The sequence below is a fragment of the Pseudorca crassidens genome, chromosome 15, assembly GCF_039906515.1.
Source record: "Pseudorca crassidens isolate mPseCra1 chromosome 15, mPseCra1.hap1, whole genome shotgun sequence".
NCBI classification, from domain to species: Eukaryota; Metazoa; Chordata; class Mammalia; order Artiodactyla; family Delphinidae; genus Pseudorca; species Pseudorca crassidens.
In genome coordinates, this window is record NC_090310.1 from 74941969 (window position 1) to 74958441 (window position 16473).

At 57.4% G+C, this 16473-nt stretch overlaps 2 protein-coding genes across 9 annotated transcripts in view; both read right to left on the reverse strand.

Annotated features, from left to right (window-relative positions):
- Positions 1-969: 969 nt before the first annotated feature.
- SLC35C2 (solute carrier family 35 member C2) lies at positions 970-13209 on the reverse strand. Of its 6 annotated transcripts, XM_067708312.1 has the most exons (11): positions 13060-13139; positions 10016-10095; positions 9020-9401; positions 8483-8633; positions 7552-7615; positions 6823-6895; positions 6126-6294; positions 5966-6049; positions 3494-3669; positions 2246-2375; positions 970-1913 (listed from the first exon to the last, which is right to left on the reverse strand). In XM_067708312.1, the coding sequence occupies exons 3-11, from the start codon at positions 9296-9298 to the stop codon at positions 1780-1782; spliced, it is 1260 nt and encodes a 419-aa protein (XP_067564413.1). In that variant the 5' UTR covers positions 9299-9401; positions 10016-10095; positions 13060-13139; the 3' UTR covers positions 970-1779. The 6 variants fall into 6 exon arrangements, with proteins under 6 accessions (XP_067564413.1, XP_067564414.1, XP_067564417.1 ...); XM_067708313.1 differs by lacking the exon at positions 10016-10095 and having other exon boundaries at positions 13060-13209; XM_067708315.1 differs by lacking the exons at positions 970-1913; positions 2246-2375 and adding an exon at positions 2382-2927.
- A 1511-nt stretch (positions 13210-14720) lies between these two features.
- ELMO2 (engulfment and cell motility 2) overlaps positions 14721-16473 on the reverse strand; it is a 38458-nt gene continuing 36705 nt past the window's right edge. For all 3 annotated transcript variants that reach the window (XM_067708311.1, XM_067708309.1, XM_067708310.1), the window contains one exon: positions 14721-16253. In XM_067708311.1, the coding sequence (XP_067564412.1) occupies positions 16053-16253 (201 nt within the window). In that variant the 3' untranslated portion in view covers positions 14721-16052. The remainder of the gene's footprint in view (positions 16254-16473) is intronic.

Sequence of the window (16473 nt, forward strand, 5' to 3'; positions counted from 1 at the left end):
CAGGGGAGCCCTGGGTGTCACACCTCCATTTGCAGAAGTCTGCATTGTGAAGCTGAATTGGTAGCAGGAGACCTTGGTTCTAATTCCTCCTGAGCCAGAGGCTCTGGAGACCTCAGGCTAGTCACTGCGCCCTCCTGGGCCTCAGTTTCCCTAGCCGTAAGACGGAGAGTGGGACTCAGTCATTCTTAAGGACTCCTCCACAGCAGGGGCTGGCAAACTCCAGCCGACAAGCTGATCCCTGGTTTTATAAGCAGCTTCCACTGGAACGCAGCCATGCCCTTTCGCTTCTGTATCTCTGTCTGTGGCTGCCTTCCTGCTACAACAGCAGACCTGAGCAGCTGCGACAGGGACCATATGGCCCCCAGATGGAAAATATTTACTATCTGGCCCTTTACAGAGAAAGTTTGCTGACCCACTTCTAAAGTATGAACGCTCTCCTAGGCTTGATGGACTGGGCTGGTGTGGCTCTGATCTGATTAGAACAATTCACAACAAGTCCCGTCCTAGTCTCTCTACCGGAAGACACCAGGGTGGGTCCTCCTCCCACGACCCCTGCCTGAGTTTGGATAGTGGCGGCAGGTCGGGCAGTTTCAGGAGCCGAAGCATGGTGCAATGGCGCCACCTGCTGTGAGTGCCTAAAAGCACTTGTGCCCGGAAGGACCACTGGCCAGCAGCTCTCACAAGGCAGGGGAACAGCTCACAGGAGCAGACCAGGCCTCAGAACCATCGCACATCAGAGCTGGCATCTCACCTCCTCCCTCTCCATTTTATAAAGAGGACTTCAGTCTAGAGGGGTGGTGCGACTTGTCCAAGGTAGGTGAGCAGAAGGCCCAGGTCCCAGAGGCCCATAACCCTTCTGTGTATGGTCCATGGACAAGCACGTAGGCATACAGTCCTGGCCGTGAATCCTAGCACGGCCGCTCGTTTAGGGTCTCGGTCCTGTGGCTGTTAAAGAAATTTCAAAATACATACTTAAATGACATTTAATCTGTTACCAATATTGACTTGACCCTCAGAACAACTCTGAGATAATTATTATCCCCACTTCACAGATGAAAAAACCGTGGTACAGAGAGGTTAATAATTTGCTTAAGGTCACACAGCTAGTAAGTCACAGAGTCAATATTCAAATCAGGCTGTGAAAGCATTAAAGTCCCCAGGATATGAAACTCGGTACCTATTTTTTCCTGCCTGCAGGTGTGGTGGGGCCCTAAGAGAGGGCACTGGGGCTCAAACAGGAGCACGAGAGACATAGGAGGCCTGGAGTATGACCAGTCTCCCCAGGAAGGCCCCAGGCAGGGAAAGGAGGGGAGAGGTCAGGCCCACGCCTCCCTGCCTGCCCCCATACCTCCAGGCAACACAAGGTGGCCGGTGGACCGTAAACCCTTTATTTCCAAACTATAAATAGATCTGCTCTCTGAGAAAAGACGCTCTCCAGGCGATGAGGCCCCATCTTCTCCATCTCCCGTTCCTAACTGGCCCACAGTCCAAACCCGTTATACCTCTGAAATCACCACCTTGGCTCTCAGAGCCTGGCAAGTGGCTGTGACGCCAGCACCGCTTGGGCCCCGCTCCGGCCAGGTCTGAGGCTGGCCTGGTGCTCACCCGTTTGACCAACTCCCTGCCCTGGCCCACCACGTGGTCACGTGCTCTCGAGGCCAGCCTGGGAGAGCCCGGCCTGCTGCTCCCCAGCAGCTGGGAGGGGCCGCCCGGGTCCCCGAGCTGCTGACAGGTGTGAAGGCTGGGGAGCGGCCTGCTTCCAACCTGTCCCACGGCTGATCACTGCTGCCCCTGGGCCACAAAGCGCCCCTCCTCCTCCTCGTTGTCCTCTTCCTCCGGCTGGCTGGTCCGGAGCAGCAGCTCCAGGTCGGGGCTGGAGCCCAGCCCCTTCACGGGCTTAGGGCCGCTGTCACCTGAGGACAGAGGCAGCCCAGTTACAGACCCAGTACCGGTTTTCTTGGTGTGGCCTGACATGAGCATGTGCAGAGGCCTCCAGGCCCCCCCACCCCCACCCCCTGGAGACGGTCCCTGTGACTTCTCGGAGGAGTGGCGGTGGCGAATCACCAGGCAAACTTCCTCAATGAGAGGGACAGCCGGTGCGGAGGCAGCTGAACTGTGCAGACCACACCGCAACTGCTTTGGGGAGTCAAGAGCCACCTGCCTCTTTCTGGCAGGGCTGGTGGAGGGGAGCCTGTGGGGCTAAGAGTCGCGGGGAGAACGTCATCAGGAGACGGGCTCTGGTTACCTCTGGAATGCAGGGCTTTGAGGGCGATGTGCAGGGATATTCCCGAGAGGCAGAGGGCGAAGCCCAGCCAGTTCAAGAGACTGATCTGATCGCCCAGCAGATGAGCTGCCAACAGCAAAGTGCAGACTTCCTGCAGGAAGGGGACGTGCTCAGGAGGAGGAGGTGGAGGGCAGGGGCCCCGGGCACACCCACAGGGTAGAGCCAGACCTGCCAAAACTCCCGGGGCCTGGGCAGGCTGGCCTGCAAGGCAAAGGCAGAAGCCTCCCCAAGCTCAGCGAACCAGCCTGTGACGCTTTTTCCCCCTTTGTGTTACTGAGATGCAGCAGGAGGAGGTGCTTTTCACAGGGCTGTCAGGACTAGCAAACAAATGCAGGCTGGGAGCACAGGGTAGCAAGCCCACAGCCATGCCCACAGGAGTGGAGGAAGCTGCCCTTCCAGAAGGCACCTGCGGATGGAGAGCCTCTGCTGCCACAGGGGAATGAAGTCACACTGGGCTCTATAGGACACACACTGGTCACGGGGTTTTTCGTACACACTGACTGCAAATGGGACCTGTCAGACGATGCATTCTGAGAAGCACAGCTTATGCCTCATCATTTGGTTGGCAAGACCCTCGGGGAACCCTATGCTTCTGGCTTTAGGCAACACTGCTCCAGTATCAGTGTCTGCCTGGTCCATGGCCCTGAGCAGGAAGGAGTGAGAGAGGGTGGGGGAAGGAAGGGGGGAAGTGATGAGAGGAGAGGGTAGGGGTGCTGCTGGACAGCAGTAAAGGCAGGATTGGCGAATGCAAGGCATGCGGGATAAAACCATCCCTTACTGTGCCCATGGCAGACATTACCAATCAATCACAGAACTCTACGCTAATGAGTCTGACTGGGGGCTTCTCAATCCTGGCTCCAGGTCACTGCCAAATGACCAGAGCTGGCATTCTTGGTAAACCGTAAATGCATCCCAGGACTAGTGGAGTCAGACCTGGCTTTGAATCCCACTCGGCTACCTCCTAGCTGTATATCCTTGGGTACGAGCAGCTCTTCATGTCTGTTTCCCCATCTGTGAAGCAGGGATGTGCATCCCCACCTCACAGGGCCATGGTGATGGAAGGAGTGCAGGTGACAGCAGAGTGCGCAGCACCCTAACTAGGCACTTCCGTCTCTTCTCTGCAGGGCTCTGGGATGTAGGAGCTGGGACAGCTCAGGGGTCTCCCCTCTAAGACAGGGCTTAAGACTGTACTCCCCTCCAAGACTGTACCTTAAAAATGCCAGCAATGGAGAGAGTGAGGCTGGAGGTTCTGGAGACCAGGAGGAACTCAGAGAAGCCCAAACCAAAGGCGAGAATCCCGCCAAGGAAGAGGCTCCCAAGTACCCGCAGGAGCAGCCCCGTGTCCTGGAAACGGAAGATTTTCTCAGATGTGGACAAATGGAGACCTGCAAGCAATGGGAGGAGAGAGCGGGAGGCCATGTCCTGGGTGTGCCTGCCTGGGCGGCCTCACCCTACCCAGCAGCCGGGTGAGCTTTGCCTCTGCTGCACTGCACACTCACTGCACCTGCTGCCTGTCTGAGGCCCTGAGCACAAGGACGGAAGGTGTCAGAGAATCCCACGGAGGTGGCCTGAGACTTGGGGAAACCAGGGAAGCCCCGGGGCAATACAAGCCAGAGATCCTTATAGGGAGTGATGGGGAGGCTTCTGAGCCTCTGGACTAGAGTAGAGGGGGCTGGCACTGCAGAGGAAATCGGGCAGAAGCGCCTTGCTCCTTCATACGTCATGTACCTACCCGTCTTTGGGGGAGGAGGGGTGGGGGAGGGTGACTTCATGTGGCCTTGGCAGCTGTGATACCCAGTGGGCCAAAGAGAGACGGGACAGCCCATCACATGAGGACTGTCAATGTCCTGGGCCACTGGAGGAGTACCTTAACTTCAGGTGGGTCACCTCTAAACAGGGATGAAACTCTATCTGTACAAACCTTCTCCATTTAGTTACAAAGCTGTGGGGTTTAGCCAAGACATGCCCCCTTTCTGGACCACAGTTCCCCCACTGAATAATTAAAGGGTTGGGACTAGACTGGAGAATATAATTTGATGAACAGTTCTCAAAAAGTAAACACACACGCGTACAAAGACCTGACAAAACCACGGTCCCTTGTTCCAGAGACACCCACACAGGCCTCCATGCACCAAGTTGCGCTTAGACTTCCAGAGGACCCTTGGCCCTCCGACACTGCCCATCTGAGAGAATGGTTCCTTTCCCTGCAGGAAAGGCCCCTGGTATAGAAGCAGGCGTGAAGCTGAACCCCCGACTCAGCAAATGGACACCTGTGGGAGCAGGAGACTGGCCGAGTCCTGTGAGATTTTGGGGGGGAAGCACCAAAGAAATGCAGAGTGACAGTCCCCCCGGGCAAACAGCCTCCCGAGGTAGGACATCTTGTCTGGTGCTGGGCTCAGCAGTACGGCAAAGGCGCTGGCAAATTGAAGGGAATTCGGGGAAGAGCAACATAAGTAATGAAGGCGCTTGGGGGATTAATTTACCAGAAAAGATTAAAGGAGCTAAACCGCTGCAGCTCTGCTAAGTGATGACCAGCAGGGGCTCTCGGGTGGGGGTTTGCAGAGACGGGGAATGGTGTGAACACCCAGGAAGGGAGGGAGAGTGTGGCGTTTGGTGAAGGGGGCATAAGGAAGGAATGGAGAGAGATTTTAAAAGGGAAGAGAAAAGGAGGCTGCAGAACAGAAGTTTCCTGGACGGCGGAGCTGCAGAATAATTTTCTCCGAGAGGTCTGAGACACTTCACTGCGTGGAACTTAAATGGACGTGGGACGGAATTCTCTGTAATAACCCCGAGGACAGAAGGCACTCAGAGAGGAAGGATAAACAGATAGGGGACGAAGACTCGTTCCAAAACACTGGGTAAAGGAAGGCGGTGGGCCCCCTGCCTCCCCTTCCCCCAGCCCCCCAGCCTAGACACATCATCCTGCCTCTGCTCTGGGAGACGCTGCTCACCTGCCTGGGCTCCTGTGTGCCGCCCTCTCCCCTCCCCCCTCCCTTGCCCCAGAATTGTGCACTCGGCCAAGGCCAATCCCCGACACGTCTCCCCACGTCTGAACCTACTGTTCCCCCTTCCTGGGACGCCCGCCCCCATCAGGCTGTCAAAATCCCATTCATTCTCCAAAATGCACTGTCTGGGAAGCCTTGACCTGCCTTTCCACCCCACCATCCTGGAGCAATTCATGACCCTGTGCTCCTTCTAAAAGAAAGAACGCATCATGGTTAAGAGGAGGGACGCCGGAGCCAGCTGCTGGATCCAAATTCAGGTGCGTTTATGAGCCACGGGACCTTGGGCAAGGCCATCTCTACTTCTCTCTGCCTCAGCTTCTTTCATCTGCACGATGGGGCAGTAACAGCACTGGCGCACAGGCTTTGGGGGAGTATTAAAGGAGTTCATACGCTTAACTTGATCAGAACAGCCCTGGCATACCTTTAGGGCTGTCTGCATTCACCGTCATCACCGCCTGGTGCATTTATTCTACACGCGCTTTCTACGTAGCGTTTATGTGCTGGATTCCAGCCATTTGGTTTAAGTGTCTGTCCAGCCCCCAAACCAGGCACTGCTAGGGAAGGGACCACCATCTCTGATCTCCGTAACCTCTGCAGCTACCACAGTGACAGGCTTGAGGTGGGGATGGGAGCTTTGCTGCACTGAGGTGCCCCCGAGGTGGACGACCCCACGTACCTTCAAATACGGCAAAGAGAGGGAAGAGCCCCAGAAACATGAGCGGCTGCAGGTGGAACATGGTGTCGATGGGGTTCTGGAGCCCTGCAGAAAGGGACACGGGCGAGCCATCAGGCCTGGCCCGCCTCCACCCCGCCTGGCGCCTAGGCCCCGCACTCACCAAGTTCCGCCTTCTGCAGGAGCATCTGCGTGAGTGTCCAGCGAATACCCCCGATGAACGAGGCACCCAGCACCAAGGCAAAGCCCTCAGCGTTGAACTGTGTGGACTTGTAGGTGAACATGAAGAGGCCCCCGGCGATGAGAAGAACCACCAGGACCAGCGCCGCACGCTGAAAGGATGGGGAGCAGTTGCAACCACCTTGGGGGTCTCAAGTTCACACCCAGAGTTTGGGGGCCAGCAGCCACCTTGGCTGCCCCTGGGGCGAGACACCCTTCTACCTGCCCCACCCTGGGGTCCTGGCCAGCCCCTGCCCGTCGGTGTAGCAGGGCTGACATCCAGCCAGCATGTACCGAGATCCTGAAATACGGTAGTGCTTCCCTACAGCTGCCCTAGGTCCCCACGTGGCCCCAGTGGCCCCCCCGGACCCAGGGAGCAAAGGGCTCTTGCTGTACAGCGGGAAGCCCGCAGGACCCGCTGCCCCTTGAACCCTGTCTCCTTTGGTCACTGCTCCTGCCATACCGGTTTCTAAATATTCTCAGTAGCGCCCTGTGTCTAGGTCTTTCCTCAGCGAGTTAGCGCCACCTGGGCTGGGCTTATCTCCTCGGTCACACGCAGTGACAAGCCACTGCTCAGGTTCCCCTTGTTATTCTTAGCATCTGTGGGGGTAGGAGGAACACAAGAAAAGCTGGGGCCTCACCAGCTCCTCCAGCTTGAAGATCAGAGAGAAGATCAGGATGAAGAGGACAGCCGAGGATTTGGTCATCGTGTACCTGCGAGGGGAAGTCACCCATGGCACACCGCTGCAGCTGGGGGCGCGGACCCACAGCACAACCAGTGGGCTGCAAAGGGTCGGGGGGAGACCCCTGACTTCCCTGAGGGCAGCAGGGCAATCTGGATACAAAGACCAAAGTAAGGCGGCCTGAGTCATCTGGGCTGATACCTGACCTTTAATCGGAAGAAATCTATGCCTAAGAGGCCTCTGCTTATCACCAGGGAGAAACTGAGCTTCCTGAGTCCTGTTACTCACCGACCCCTCAGTGCAGACCAGGATGAGGCGGGAAGAAGGAGAGAAGGGGAGAAAGAGAGAAGGCAGAGGCTGTGCTCGCTGAAGCGCAAAATCTGAGATAAGAAAATAACTGTTCCGCCTGCCCCTCTGTGCCCCTTTCTCCGCTGCCCTGTCACCATTCCGTCTGAACCCCCGGCTTCCCCAGGCCACCTGGCAGGGAGGCACGACACCCCGTCCATGCCTGGCTCACTGCAGAGGCTGGCGACTTCCAGGTGAGCTGCTGGGTGCCAGGGAGGGGCGGAGAGAGCAAGGGGGTTGGGTCCCAGAGGGCAGTGTGATGGCTGGCCCGTCGGCCGGGCACACAGACACGGTGCTGGACAGAGAGCCCCCAGGGCGGTGCTGGGCGTGGCCGGTACTCACAGTGAGACGGTGATGTAGAGGAAGCTCCAGTTGGACAAGCCCACATCAAGCGCCGTTGCCAGTGCTGCAGAGACACGGGCCCCACCGGACACGCAGCCAGGGCAGGCCCGTACGGGTGTGCCCGCAGTGAGCACACTTCTCCGTGAGGCGCCCGAATGCCCCCTGCCTTGGCCTGTAGGCCTGCCTTTCTCTGGGGTCCTCCCCGCCTTCCTTTCTACCCAGCAATTGAAGGGTTAACTCCTGGCCCCCCCAAAAGAGGAGGGGGCGGCAATCCTCCACCTGACTGGCTGCGGCCACTGCAGCTCCCACTTGTTGAACGCTTGGAACATCTCCCTGAGGAGGGAGGGGTGTTAGTCGGACCCTGACGCTCCCCGACTGGAAACTGCAGAGTGGCTCCCGCCTCCCTGAGGATGAAACACACACTCCTCTCGGAGGACCTGGCCCTCCAGGATCTGGCCCGGCCACCTTCTCGGTTCGCCTTTCTCCCCCTTCCTCTTACCAACGCTGAGTCCTCAGCCTCTCGAGACACTTTCAGTTCCCTCTCAGACCTACCCACGCCGCAACCCCACCCAGGCACACGAGTGCCTCCCGTCAACTTCCCCTCCGGGTCTCAGCCCACTCAGCCCCTGCTCCGGAAATCCTCCCCTGTGCCCCGTGGCCCCCAGGCGCCCCCTCTGCCGCCCGAGGGCAGGCACCCTGTGCCCTGCTCACTACTGTGTCCAGGCCTTGGTACCTGCTCGGTGTGTGTGTTCAAGGGCGCGGGAACGACCGGCCACTGCTGCACGGCCCCCCCCATCCCCGCCCGGCAGTGTGGCCGGGAGAGCCTAAGCTTCAAGCCACAGAGGCTTCCTTCCTTCTGGTCTGGGCCTCTGGCTTCCCGAGCTCCCTCCTGCCTCCAGGGCCCTCCCCGGACCAGCCCGCGGGCACGTACCTGTAGGAGCCACTCTTCTGAGGTAGTCGGTCCAGCTCAGCACCACGCGGGCCCTGTGGCTGGAGCACTGAACCAGGGCCCTGGACAGGGCAGAGAACAGGAAGATCACAGCCAGGTGCAGCATGGTCATGAAGAGGGGGAAGTGGAAGCTCTGTATGGAGCCCAAGCACAGAGCACAGACGGCAGTGCTGTTACTGCCTGCTGCCAGCCCCCGGCTCCCGCCTCCCGCCTCCCTCCTCGCCTCTACCTGGTGGCGGGGCGCTGCTTCAGCAGCTCACGAGGGCGCCGCAGTGTACAAGGGGCCTTAGGAACCCCACGGCTCCCCAGCTCATCCTGCGTGTCTCCCCCTCCCCTGATTTCCCCTCCATCCCAATATTTAAGGGGAATCCCTGGTATGGCCCTGTCGCGTCACTGGTGTGAGTGGCTTCCAGTGTGACTAGTTGAAGCCCGTGCCTCCCTGCTGTTAATACTGGGGGCGCTGTAGCCCTGGCCACAGCCATCTCCTACCCGGCCGGGCTGGCGAGGCCCCCGCGTTACCTTGGTCAGCCACTTGTTGTAGAAGGTGATGCCGATGGAGAAGCAGTAGTAGAGAAGGACCAGCCCCAGAGTCAACACCGCCCTCCACACAAAGGCCACGTCGAGGGCCCACCTCCCCATCCGTGGAAGCTGCAGCTCCCCGGCTCTGGTCAGTGGGGGCGGACCTCTCCTGAAGATGCCCGCAGGGCCCGCAGGAAGGGCCAGTCGAGCTGGACCCACGACTTTCAACAAGCGTGTCTCCTGGCTGGCGCTCTCGCTGCCTCCATGATCGGGAAGCATCCCCTGAGCCCTAGACTCTGTTCTCACCTAAGGGGCTGGTGGCCCGAGCCGACCCTCTCCATGATCAACTGCGTACACGACTCGCCGGACCCCAGGGCTGAGGCTAGAAAGAGGAAAAGGCCGTTCCGGTGGCTCTGGCGGGGGGGGGCTACCCCACGTGTCCTCCCCAGCCCTGGCCCGCGGGGAGTGGAGCGAAGTGGACAGGACCGCAGGACGCAGAGCTCCCTGTCACGTCCACTCTCCTGTCACTTCAAGCGGTTCTCCATGGATTTCCACCAAAGTGACCTTTTAAAAATGTAAGTCTGATCATGTCAGAGAAGACTGCATCCCTTCAGTAGCTCCCAGGCTCCTACGATAAAGACCAAAACCCTTCCCTGGCTACGAAGGCCTGCTCCGCCCTGCCGGACTCTTGGTGTCCTCGTCCTGCCACAGGGCTTTCCTTTTCCCAAACACATCGGGCTCTTTCCTGCTGCCCCAGGGAGCTGAACGCTCTGCCCACCCTTCATTCCTTCCTCAGCAGATCCTACTTATCTTCAGCTCAAATGGCATTTCCTCAGGGAGCACCGCCCCCCCCCCATGGGCCCCCCTGAGATACAGGCTGCTCCCACGGCTCCCCTACTTTTCCTTCATCGTGTTTGTGTGAGGCTGTGTCCCCCAAGGGGCTGTGCACTCCGAGCACACCGGAGCCACAGTGCCCATGTCAGCTTACACCCCCACCTGGCACACTGTGCGTTTCCTGTATGGTTTGATGGCTCGATGCAAGAAAGGGCATGTGATTTTCAGAAGATGGAAACGAACTGGTCAGTACTAGGGCGTGGACTACCAGTCAGTCAGAATTTGAGCTAAGTCTATATGCCATAGTTTACATCCTTTACCAGAAAAATAAATTCATGACAAAAAAAAAAAAAACCAAAACAAAACAAAAACCAAACCGGAAAAGCCACACCTCCCATGCCCTAGCCTCTAACCACCACTCCCATGGAGGCAGTGCCTGCCTGAGGGTCTTGCCAGAGGGAACCACTCCCTGCCTCCCTATCAATCCAGCCCAGCCTAATGAGTGTCCAGAGCACGCAGGCTCGCAGGCTCGGGGAGACCAGGCGTGCCTGGGACCAGTGTGACCCACCTGCTGCCTCATCTCCTCCTCTGAGACACTCCCCCCCCCCCGGATGAAATGCCACCTCCTTCTGGAAGCCTTCCTAGAACCATCCGATCAGACATACCTTACCTCCCCCACCCCTGGTCCTTTCTAAAAGGAGAAATCACATCAGTTCTACACTCTGGAACCTGGCTTACCGTGTCTCCTCCCCCAAGGCAAACTGGGAGCTGGCACAAGGTTTTGCCCAGAGGACACCCTAGGCTGTGGCTCTCTTCAGGAAACTCTAGAAACCTGTGCTGCTTTGGGGAGACTCTCCTAGCTTTTAGTGAGTCGGGAATATGGGAGGACAGTCCACATAACTAAGAACTGTTCGGCACCCTGCATGACTTCAACATCCACAGAGGTGAAAGCTCTATTTATAATTCCCTGAACTTACAACCCAACTCTGTTTCACATGTAACACAAAGTAAATTTTCCATGGGTCTCCTAGGCACTAAAATGTCCAATAATACCTATACCATGTACACTGAGGGGAGACTGAACTGTTTTTGATAAAACGGTACCACGAGTTCCCAGTTTGGAAAAACGACCTCATCTGCAGACACAGCAGGCATGGTTTTCAAGCTGCCAACGCGACATGGCTGCAGCCACCTGCACTGTGGCTTTCATACCCCCAGAGGCTCTACCAGAGGTGAGAGCGCCCACTGCTTCTTCGTAGTTTCTAGTACCGCAGGGCCCAGGAACTCACATACTGAAACATTTTATCATCAATTATTTTCCTTTTATTTCCCTTTTATATTATGGTTAGGGGATCATCAATTTTTTTAAAAAAAATTATGTGTAGGCCATTTTCATTAACCATAAATTTCCTTTGCGGATAATAAGGGGGGTTGTTACCAAAATATCTGTCGTTCAAAAGAAGGTGTTGTATCCAGTGGGTTGAGAACCGCTGTGCTAGGTGATCTCCTGTGGTCCCATTCCTTGACATGTGAGCTTACCTCTCCCCAGTGTGGATCCCTCTCTCCGACCTCCTCAACTCCACAAGAATATCCAACTGCCTCCTTGTCCTTTTCGGTTGAATATCTAACACCAGGTGTCTCACACATAGCCTGTCCAGGGCTGCCTCCTGTTTTCCAGGAGTAATCCACCCTCCGTCCAAACCTCCTCTTCCCACCTCAGCCAGGGGCACCATCACCTGGTAACTCAGGCCGGAAATCTTGTTCTCACCCTTGACTCCTCTCTTTCCCTCGGTCCACATTCAATCAGCAAATACTGTCTCCTCTATCTTGAAAAAATATCCCCAATAAGGTCCCATCTCCTGACTTCCACCACTACCTCCGAGTCACCATGCTCCCTGCCCTACACAATGCACTGGCCTCCTATACGGTCCTCTCTGCTTCTGCCTGCAGCCCTCACAGTCAGACTCCTCTCCCCCAGCCAGAGAGTGCAGCACGGGGGCACCAAACCTACATCTAACAGAACTTCAGGCCTATGCTCTTTCCTCTACACCAATGTTTCCCAACTTTGGCATTATTGATATTTGGGGCCAGATAATTCTTTGTTGGGAGAAGGCCTGTTCTGTGCACTGGATCCCTGGTCTCTGCGCACTAGGTGCCTGTAGCATCCCTTCCCCCTCATCCCAAGCTGTGACAACCAAGAATGTCTCCAGGTGTCGCCAACTGTTACCTGGAGGCAAAACTGCTCCCTGTTGAGATCGACTGCTGATGTCCCACAGGCAACCACGGGGCGTGTTGGCACTAAGGGAGCTTTCTCCTGGCACTCCCTCCCTGTGGTTCCCCCAGGGCTCCCATGCCAGGGCAGTCTGCACCCTCCTGTGAATCGACTTCTTGCACCTTCTGGCTTCCAGTGGGGTTCCTGCTCCAACACTGCCACGCCTTCCCTCCACCGTTCAAATCCTACCCTTCCTTCCACGAGCCAGTCCAGGTCCCCCACCTGCAGAAAGTCCCCATGCCCACCCCAGCCCACGCAGAGCACCTTCTCAAAGTCAAGGAGGCTCCTAACTGGCGTCCCTGCTTGCTCTCCCCCGCTACAGCCTGGAGTCCACCAATCAGCCCCAGAGGTGGTCTGAGCACAGAAAGCAGACCAGGCCCTCTGGGGCTAACCCTGACTCCTCAGCAGGCCCAAGAGGAAGGCCTTCCACCCTCTGGCCTCTGCCCATATCTGCAACCTCATCTTCCCTCCCGCCCACCCGCCACGCTGGCCCCTCGTTTGTCCAACACATCAAGTCTGTGTCTTTCTCTGCATTTGCTGTTCCTTCTGCCCGGTACACTCCTCCACAGACCTGTGCCTGGCTGAACGTCCTGGGCGAGGGGGAGCCCTCCTAAGCCTCCTGGCACCTCCCACTACCTGACGTTTCCTTGTTTGTCCACGTGCTCACTGCCCATCCCCGACTCCCACCCCACCGCGGGACGCGGCCTCTCCAAGGGCAGGGCCGGGGCCGCGTGATGCCCGCCTGGACCACGTCGCGGGCGCTCGGAGGCCCGGACCCCTCTACGACCGGGACACTGAGGCCCGGGATAACGAGCTCCCCGGGGGGCCCCGAGCCGCGGCGCGCGTTGCCAAGCCGGGATCCCGCTCCCAGCCCCGCCCGGGTCCACCCCCCGACCCCGGGAGGGCGCAGAAGGGCCGCCGCGCGGCCACTCACCTCGGCCGCGGAAGCTCCAGGCCCGGATCCTCCTGCCGGAAGTGCGAGGCCAAGCGTCGCCACGGGGGGGCAGTTCTGCCGGAAGCCGCTGAGGGCCGAGAGGGGACGGTGTCGGGGGCGGGGAGGCGGTCGGGGGCCGGTCCTCCTGTGCCGTCTGCGGGGCCGATCGCTGTGCGCTTCCGCTGCTCGGGAGACCCCTGGGGCCCGACGCCGAGACTCCCCTCGTTCGGTGTTGTGTCTCCTGCGCTCAACCAGGGTCTCGGTCTGGAGCCTCGGTGCCTGCTGCGGAGCCCTGCGCATTGCGGGCAGCCAGAAAACAATTACCTACTCACAAATTAAGTATTTACCGTATTCCAACACAGGGCTGGGCAACCATGGAAACACCGAGCTGCATCTCTCCTGGGCTTTTTCTTCTGGGAGCTCAAGCCAGCTGGGGAGTGATGTCAGAGGCATTAAGTTTTAGGACTTACAAGATCCGTGGGAGGGAATAAATAATAAACATTTGTGAAACATCTTCCGTGGGCCTGAAAACTTTATAAGAATGATCTCAATTTCATTGAGTAAGGGGAGAGCATCCCAGACAAGAGGAAATAAGGAGGCGAGGAGAAGGCTGGAGCCCGGCTTGGAGTCCACTTGTTTATAAGGAGAGTTAACAAAAACCATGGTTGGAAAAGTAGCCAAGGGCCAAGTTGCAGTAGTCCCCAAAATGCCAGCTAGGGAGTTGAGGTCTTACTCATCTTTCAGGATGGATTAAAAGGGTCAGAGCAGGTCGAGAGAGAGAGAGAACCATTTAGGCCAGGGCAGGCTAGGGTTGCAGAGTGAAGCCCAGTTTGGGACTTTTTGCCCCTCCTGGACTGTGGCTCTAAGGCTGGCTGCAAACAGGAGTCCTTGCAAGTGACTCAGCTGGGCTCCCTGGCCTCTCTGAACAGAAGGCCCAAGGCCAGAGTGTAAGCAGTTCTTTATGCAAACCGCTGCTGCCCCGCCCCCACCAGCTGGCATCACCAGGCCTTCGTTCATTCAGCACTTACCAACACCTACAATGGCACCCAAGCTCTTGGCTTTATTGAGTCCGCAAGGCTGCACGTACTTTCTATGCCTTTTGAAAGCGCTTGTCCTCGCCCCCTTCTCCTTCAGAGGCAAGATAAAGTATCTACTTCATCACCGCCCTCATTCAAGCCTCCCAGCTACTAAGCCTGAGGTTTGAGCGACAGAGACAGTGTAGAGCACCAGCTGGCAGGCTGGGCACTAAGCACCAGCGACACACAGGGTGAAGAACATGTCTTCTTTGTCAGGCACTAGTACTCGAGCTGTTCCCTGGCTGTGTCCCTGGCAGGGAGGAGAGGGAGGCCATGTCCTCGGGGGTGTACAGTATGCCTTTCCCTGCTATACCTGGCGGGCCTGAGTGGAAAGCACTTTGTCCTGGTGTGACAATCTGTGAGCATCCTTAACCAGCAGGGGGGTGTGTGTGTACGTGTGTGTGCAGGCATGTGCGTGGTGGGGCAGAGTGGCTGAAGAGGAGGAAGGGGCTCTGGGAAGGCGGCTGAGGGCTCTAGCTGGAGCTCTCCAACGTCTCCCAGACACAGTGAAATGAACGCTTGTCAAGGTGAAAGCTCCCTTGGGAAGGGAGCAAGTACAGAGAAACAGCTGTTAATGGGAACCAGTTTGTACGTGAAAGAGTATTTATTGAAAACATGGTTACTGACAGGAAGCTCCTGGCCACTCTCAGGTTACAATCTTGGCTCACAACTGGAAGTGTTTACCTTTTTTTTTTTTGGCCTCCCATTTTATTTTCCCTCAAATGTTCCATCCTAGGATAGGTAGATCTTATATAAATATATATACATGTCTGTATAAGTATGGCCTATAGTAAAGAAAATATATAGTACACTCTTCATTGGGCAGTACCCACCATGCTAGGCTACCAATACTGAATGCCACCGTGTCCACGCGTGTCCAAGGAGACGGGCTGTGCGTGTGGTTTACAAGTGCTGCAGCACCAGGGAAGCCTCACTGGCACAGCTGTGGCCTCCGCTGGCCCCAGCCGGCTGAAATCATGGCCAATGGCAGAAATCACAGCGCTGGGGGAGGGAGGAAGGGAGGCTAACCTCCCGAGGGCTGGTAGGCCAAAGGAAAGCAGACCGGAGGGGCCGCAATTAGGTGAGCTGGGAGCTTTCTCCCCGAGGAAGGAGAAGATATAAATGTGGCGCGAGGGGAGTGGAATCTAGTGACCTCACCACAGTCTAGACCCAGGCTTCATCTGGGCTCTTCCTTGAGACTAAGAGGGTGGGACTTGGCCTGCATGTCTCTGACTTGCCAGGATGAGAGACAGAGCTTGTAGGGAGACACGTCCATCTGCCCAGACAACTGCGTGGGCAAGAGGATCCGGTGGCTCCGGAGACCAGAGATGTCAGAGATGAACCTCAGCAGCACGTCGGCCCTGGACGAGGCCAGGTGAGCCCTCACGAAGACGGCAAAAGCAAGGGCAAGGCCGCTACTGAGCAAAGGCCAAGGCTTCCACTTAGATCTGAGACACGGGCCCGGGTCACCTGAAGGCAGCCTCTCCAAGGCTCTCAACATGCCCAGCACGTCTGTCCTCTGGGGCGGCCTTTCCTGGGCCAGCTCTCGCCCGCTTGGGGATCCAGGCAACTGGCGAGCAGGGTCAGGAAGAAAAGGTGAGTGGCCGTTGTTAACTCCGGCTCAAGAAGCAGTTTCTTGGCCTGGAAGGCAAGGGCGTCTGCTGTTTATTCCTCACGGCCCGACCCCAGGCTCCCCGGTGATGGGGACGGCACAGCACCCTGCCTTCACGGCTCAGAGTGCACAGGGACCAAGAGGAAGCTCTGGGTGGCCCGAGGTGGGTCTGAGGAGTGACTGGCATTGACTGGCCACCACGGTCACTATAGATTCTGTACAAGCAAAAGACAAGGCACCAGACTGTGAGTGTTCCTCCTGGGCCGCAAGTCCCTTGCTGGGTACCGTTGGCTCCGGCTCTGGGCTCAGCCGTAGTGATAGACAAAGTCGTAGCTGCTGGGCTCCTTGGGCACTGGCGGCGGGGCCTCGGGGATCTGGATGTTCTCCAGGTCCAGCAGCCGCAGCTTCATCTCCATGCTCAACAGGGTGTCCAGGTCACTCTTGGTCAGCTCGCTGGACATGTCCTTCCCCAGAAGGGCACTGAGGCCGTCGATCCAGATGCAGTACTGTGAGAAGCAAGTTGCAAAATGTCACTGGTGGACCCTGGTCAGCGGGAGGTCCTGCCAAGTCCCTTTGCTGACAGGGCTCACACAGCCTCTTTGGGCCCTATTCAGTACAGGCAGGACTTATCTGGGATAAGAGCAAAGGTAAACTGGGAGGTGACTGTTCACTTTCCCAAAAGACCTTTTGATTTTTATAAGGGATTTACATTTAAACTCCCTAAAA